Source organism: Haemaphysalis longicornis, unplaced genomic scaffold (assembly GCF_048455015.1).
Source record: "Haemaphysalis longicornis isolate Haplotype H1 unplaced genomic scaffold, Haemaphysalis longicornis Haplotype H1 scaffold_9, whole genome shotgun sequence".
Lineage (NCBI taxonomy): Eukaryota > Metazoa > Arthropoda > Arachnida > Ixodida > Ixodidae > Haemaphysalis > Haemaphysalis longicornis.
In genome coordinates, this window is record NW_027526460.1 from 79,481,110 (window position 1) to 79,487,754 (window position 6,645).

The following is a 6,645-nucleotide window of genomic DNA, read 5'->3' on the forward strand; positions in this document are numbered from 1 at the left end:
GCATTTTGGCCGAAATGGAAGAAGGAGTACCTGCTTCAGCTTTGTTCGTTCTATTACGGCCGTACAAAAAAAAAATGTTCGATTACTCAGGTTGGAGCCGTCGTCCTTATTGAAGGAAGAGGCCCAAGAGCACTGTGGAAAACGGGAGTAATTGAAGAGACGTTTCTTGGACGTGACAACACAGTTCGTGCCTGCAAAGTTCGATTTTCGGCGGACAGTTTTTGACGCATCCAGTGCAAAAGTTGCATACCGTAGAAATCGTGAAGATCCCGGGGGAGGATTTTGTAGATGTGGAGGAGCTGAAAGTTGCACGTGCACAGTATTATTATTAGTAAGTGAAGAAGGTGGAAGCGCGTTCCAGTTCTGCTCTACTGTGGCGTCTTGGTTTCTGGCGCTTCACAACAGGTCATCGCAGATGAACTGTTAGGGAGAAAAAAGGCGCAACCAGGCGAGCAAACAGACAGAGTGGAATCCACCATTGTCTTTGAATCTATCAATGACAGCAGAGAAGAGCTGTGGGACAAAGCGAACGATACGTATGGAAGCTTTCACAAAGCGGAAAGGCCCGTTCACACTTTTTTTCAGTACCCTATAGGCCCGTTAGGGCTTTACACAGGGGGGTGGGATTTGGTTATAAAACAATTGGTATAAAAAAGGAACAAATGTGTACGAACAAATTTGTACATTTGTGTTCAACTCTGAGTACAAAAGCAGTGAACAATACGAACACAGCACCACGAAATACTTCAGAAAGAACCGCCTCAAAAAAGAAACAAAATATGCAACATCTTCTGCTGGAAGGCATCTGACTAAAGTGGCCCCAAGTAAGGATGGATCCCCTACAGATACAATACTGCCAGGTAACTGATTCCAATCACAGGAGAAGGGGAGAGAATTTGGATTTTTCTGTGCGCGCAAAAATTAGCGATAGCTTGGGCGTATGGTCAGTCTGTAAGGAAATTTGACGCGCAGTACGCGCTTGCGACTGGAGCTACCAAAAGCGACACAAGCGACGCGATTTCAGTCGCTCTTGTAGCTCGGCATTGCTCTCGTAGCGCATAAAGAGTGGTTGCTCCGACCATTTTTCTGTCGCCGCCGTTTCGCCGTCGTTCTCGGAGCGGCAGGAGGAGGCGAGAGCTCCTAACGTCATATCCTGCCATAGCACCTGGATGCTGTGCAATGTCGAAACCGAAACTCTCGGGAAGTCACGTTCCAACCGAGAGGCAATAACACGAAATGCGAGAATAGGTCATCGCTGTCGTTCGTGTCGCGTGCAAATGTGAACACCGAGTTTTGCGGTCACACCATTCGCATCGCTCGCTTTTGGCACTCCCGTCGCAGGTGTGAACGGGATTAAACAAGGAAGCGGACCGCGAAGAAGTCTCATCAGCCAATATTACGAAGCCGTTTGACAAACGCGAGGCGGAAGGGAGGCTTCACAGGCGTTCAACTGGGCGTTCATACCTTAGAACTCGCAGCTCATGAGGAGTACTATACTCGGGTACAACTTAAGAACGGCAAGGAAAGTTGCCACTGTGTCTCATTAGCGCATCCGGATGTTACTCCGCGCGGCGCAAATAGTGCGTTACTGGGAATATTTTCAACATGGCTCGAACCGTTTCCGTGGTTTTTCGGGCTTGATATGCTTACAGATGCTTAGAAACTACTGCAGTGACGATGAACTACGTGTGAAAAGGCAGACGATATCACGTATTCATAGTAATCCCCTTTCAAAACGCGCGCGCCCGTTGACATCCGGGTCCGTCGCTTAGGCGGGGTGATACTGTACATGAACTATTGCCGTTCTTAACTTGTTCTCGAGTATAGCTTGGGTCCCCGTTTTCGGTTAGGGGGAGCGGTACTGCGGGGTGGAAGATCAACATTAGTGAAGAATAAGGCCGAGTCAAGCACGAAGCGTTGCTATGCCCGGAGCTCGACCATGAAGGACGAAAGCAATCGCATGTCGTCTATCCATCTTCCAAAAGTCTCTTGGTCATGATCTTTCGTTAAATTTTCGAAAGTGATGCATGATACGTGCGCAGCGAATGTTGGCTTCACTGGATCTTGGCAGTCAACTAAAGAACTTTCCGAGCATACCCAAGTCTATTTATGTGCGAGGATGTGAAAGGGTAGGACTGGTTCGTGATGCTTGCAAAATTAGTTTACAATTTCGCCACACAGACCCGCTTGTAGGAGGGCCTCAGTCGCTGTCGCAGGAGTCGTATAGACGAACCAGTTGGTGTCGAGACACAGCGGAGTAAAAGTCCGGGAGAGCGAACTTTGGAATAGCGACCGCTCAAATCACGTGTCCTCTAATCATCACAACGTAAAGTTAGGCCTAACACACGCTCCCACACCGTGGCCTAACGCCAGGCCGCTAAATACGAGCACCTGCACGCCGGCTAAGCCGAAAGCACTCCTGCTTTTATTTTGCTATGGGTACTCAAGCCTGCCACAGTACGATTACATGCTGCTAGGCCATGACCTTTACGCAAACTTTATTTTTTTGCTCTGGTTACCCAGTGTGGCCGGCGAACCTACTAGGAACCTCGTCTGGGGCCACTCTACCTGTTTCTCGGAACAGCTTCACCACACCTGCCCTAGAGGACACCAAGGGCTGCTTTACAAGCACCCCGCTCGGGCTTGACCGGGTCTGCACGGCAACCGAGCAGCAAACTTGCCAGATTGTTTCTCGCGTGTCGGTTCTGAACGAGCTCCTTTGCCACGCCCGGCTGCAACTGCGAGAAGTGTGTGGAACGTGCGGGCAGCTAGCCCTGGTGGCCGCAGATACACGGTGCCTGCCGAAACCGGCCGAAGAGAAGAAGACCCAGGCAGTTGCTCTTGTACACTGGCTCTTGGCTACGCACAGGTGTGTGGCGGCCGTCGACATCAGCGTCTCTGAGGGGCACGACGAGCTTATCCGCGATCCCTTTTGGGCTAACTCGTCCATCGAGACGCTGAAATTCGACAGCGGTAGCATCGAGAATCGCCAGAACCTGTTCACGTTCGTGTCCTTCCTGGGACGCCTGGAAGAGCTCGAGTGCACGACGTACCGGGGTTGTGCGGACGACTGCCTGGTGGGAGCGCTGGGGTCCCTCCTGCGCTCCACGACGTCGCTGAGGTCGCTGAAATTGTCCGCACTGCGCGTCGAGAAAAAATGGGCCTACCACTTGGTGGAAGATCTGAGCTCCAATTCGACCGTTAAGGAGCTCTCCCTGCACGCCTCCGTCGCCGACTGCACAACTTTTCAAGAGTACCTGCAATGCGCCGTCAACCTGAAATCCTTGAGCGTGTCGACGGGTCTCGCCCCGCGCAGGGGAGCCTTGAAGCCAATTCTCAGCGGGCTGATTGGGAACGCGAGTATAACCGACGTTAGGTTCGAAGATTTCTGGGTGGAATGGGAGAGTGCCGAGCTCGTTTTCAAGGTTCTGGCCCAGAACCCCCTTCTGCGCAACTTCCACCTGACTTTTTCCAGGTGCACACTGTTCTCGGAACCCAGCAGCAACTACCGCCTGTGGGTGGCGGCCCTCCAAGAAAATCGGGCCCTGGAGGAAATGACGCTTCCCATTGGTATCCTGAGGCCGCAAGAGTGGGATGCAGTTTTCAGAGCGGTGTCGACGAATGAAAGCATAAAGAGGGTTACCCTCCAACAGGACAACGTCCCCCTGCGTAGCTCCCTACCAGAACTCTGTCGGGTCCTGCGCGAGAGCGGCGCTGATGGGAAGGCGTTACTCAGGTCTTGCATCACCGACGACATCGATGTCCTCTCGTGCAAGGCGTTCACGCTGGCTTTGGCCAGCTGGCGTTTTTTTCCCGATACCGCGCAAGTGTTGAAAGTGGTGCGTTACCTGCCTTCTTTGAGCCACATCACGTCGGTAAAGTTGGAAGTAAAGGCGACCGATTTTGTCGGAGAGCTAGTGTCGACTCTTGCAGAGTACATCCGCTCGACTTGCACGCTGCAAAAACTGAGCCTTCAGACTTGGGGTCAAGGGGCAAGCGATTCCTGGAAGGCCATTGTGCAGTCACTGTCTGAGAACGATAGTGTTGAAAAACTGGAGGTATTCGCTTGTACAGTTAGCCACGAGAATGCCGAAGGTTTTGCGGATTTTGTCAATGCCAGCCGGACAATCTCCACTCTCGGCTTCAACGTCTCGTGCCCTTGCGAAGTGGGCGCGTTCGTACGGAGACTGTCCCAAGCTGTGCGGGACAACTACACCCTTCTCAACATCGTCTTCCATGGGGAAGTGCCCAGGAACAGCGTGGCGAACTGGTTCACCGTCTGGGACACGGCACGGAGGAACGCCGGCCTGGTAGCTCTTGCCGCTGAGTTCGTGGCTGGGAGTCGACGCGACGGGTAAGGGATTGAGTCTAATGCGCCCAATCTAACTCGGTCTGCTCGTTTAGTGCGAAGCAGTATATGTCTAACCGGTGAGTATATGTCATTCCGGTGAGGCCTATTTATTCGGAACCGCTCCGGCGTTCCTTCTAGCCTCCAGCGACCCCTTCTTTCACAGCTGCTATGTGCCGGTGTCTTTCACATTTAACCGCGCGAACATAACCGGTCGCCGGTTTATGCGTGCATGTGCGGGGGGTGGTGGAAGGAAGGGGGGAAGGGGTCGTGCACGCGAAGCTATAGGAAGAAGGGATGGACATCTTTATTGTGCACCAAATTTGCATGGCGTTTCGTGCTCCCACTGATATGCCGGTTGTGCTTAGGCTTACTAACTCTTAAGGAAGTCGGGATGGGGGGGGCAGCGTACTCTAACATAGGGAGGCAAGGAAATCAGTTTTATTTATTGCGGTATCGTCCAGACAAATCTATTGTTGCTTTAATGTTGCAACCTTTTGTAGTAGTGGTACCTTAGCTGGCTACATGCTGCTCACCATAATTTCTCTTGCTGGGTAATGTATTCGTAAAGGTTGTTGCACGACACGCGGAAGTTCAGCTTTACCTGAAGCTCCGCCTGGAGAAGTTCGTGCTAACTTTGTGTTCCGTGGCGGGAAGCACCTTGTTGAGTGTGCGTTGGATCGCATAAAAATTTCTAACTGGACGGTACGAAACAAATCCGGGACATATAGTTGTCCCGATAGAACCTGCGCGGCACTCAGGCGTTCTACGAAAAGTTGGGACAGTCCTGCAAAACCCGGGATGGTTGTTAACCATATTTGTGCTGGCGGGAGGCTTACACGTGGACGTATGCGACCTGTTTTGTGTCATCACTGGTCAAGCGGATCAGGTTGTGTGTTACACAGAGATACGTACTACGCGAGAGGGAAACAGATAGGTCCATGTTTGTTCGCTAGCATAAAGCTCCTATCCTTCCAAATTTCATTCAGCTGAATGGCTAGGAAGTATGCTCAACCGCAATTTACGAACAAACGGTTTTTTTTTTCGCGCACTACGTCGACTGCGTACAGCTGCGCAGGTAATCTATCTTCACAGAATGAAAGGGCACTAATGTTTTTGTTACCTACACTGGCTACACTAGTGCAATCGCAGTGTAGTGTGACGCTGCCATGCGGAGCCTACATTTAGGGGGACTGCAGTGGTCTGAATAAATAGCCGTGCTGTCTTTATTGAGGAGCGGAATCGCAATTTGGCTTGTCAGGCGTTAACCATGATGGCTGAGATTACCACGCGCTATCGGCTACAAAGATAAACATACGCCCCACCGCACAAACAACTACCTAAGGGCCACGATAGAATACTTCGTGCCCTGCAAACTAATACTTACCCCCATCCTAGCAGAAAACACTACATAGCCCCCACCCTGTATGCCCGTTTGTGCCGCTTCTGCTGGGAATTTGGAACACTTTTTCATATGGTCGGCAGCTGTACACAAAGCCCACTTGACCCGCCCAATCCCTTCCACACTTGTGAGCTTTGGGAGAGCGCCTTCGCCAGCTCTTCCCTCGACGTCCAGCGCAAGTTGGTGGAGAGGGCAAAAGATGCGGCCCGTGCCAATGGGCTCCTAGAATGAGGAGGCTACACTGAAGACTACTAAGAAGCAATAAATATGTTTAGTCTCTCTCTCTCTCTCTACTTCAACTGAATGCTTAGCTCTAATAAATTACAATTAACGTAGCAACATGTGTGCATGCTTTATTATACACGTCATACCAAGATTCAACGAGGTTATAATTGCCTGAGCGTTTTCCTGGAGCACACTTAATGAAGCATTTTATCTACAGGTTTTCATCCACTCATTCTTATTACGATCTCAAGGTATTCTCTCGCCATCCTCTTTCGATTAGTCCTCTTCGGATCCTCTCCAATCTCTCAATCCTAATCTAAATTACGCCTGTCTCTGTCTGTTCAGGTACTGCGCTCAAGCCCTAGAACTGGTCTCCAGCCATCCCGCCCTCGTCAAAGAAATCACGAAGCTGGCCGCCGTCACTGAGACCGAGGCGTCGGCCATGGTTAAAAAAAGCCTCGGTGACATCGCAAGCATGCTCGCGTTCATGCAAAAGGCAGGCATCGTCAAAAGCAAACTGGAGTGCCACCCCCAAGAAGACAAGCGATTGCAACTGGATGACCTCAGCGAAGACTGCCTGCGCCTTCTGAGGTCCTTCCTGAAGATCAGCGATGTTCGTGGCGTCGTGTAGTGTCCAAGACTGATCGCGTCTGAGATGCAAGGCTCTCCA

The 6,645-nt window shown here is 51.3% G+C and overlaps 1 protein-coding gene across 1 annotated transcript; it reads left to right on the top strand.

The window, feature by feature from the left end:
• Nucleotides 1-2,480: 2,480 nt before the first annotated feature.
• Nucleotides 2,481-6,645, top strand: LOC144153284 (uncharacterized). The gene is made up of 2 exons (XM_077684935.1): nt 2,481-4,354; nt 6,321-6,645. The coding sequence occupies exons 1-2, from the start codon at nt 2,481-2,483 to the stop codon at nt 6,604-6,606; spliced, it is 2,160 nt and encodes a 719-aa protein (XP_077541061.1). The 3' UTR covers nt 6,607-6,645.

What these genes read in the sequence shown, in the direction of transcription:
- LOC144153284 (XM_077684935.1), top strand. Translation starts at nt 2,481, where the DNA reads ATGACCTTTACGCAAACTTTATTTTTTTGCTCTGGTTACCCAGTGTGG. An exon ending in GCTGGGAGTCGACGCGACGG is followed by an intron (nt 4,355 to 6,320) that starts GTAAGGGATTGA and finishes CTGTCTGTTCAG; the next exon opens with GTACTGCGCTCAAGCCCTAG.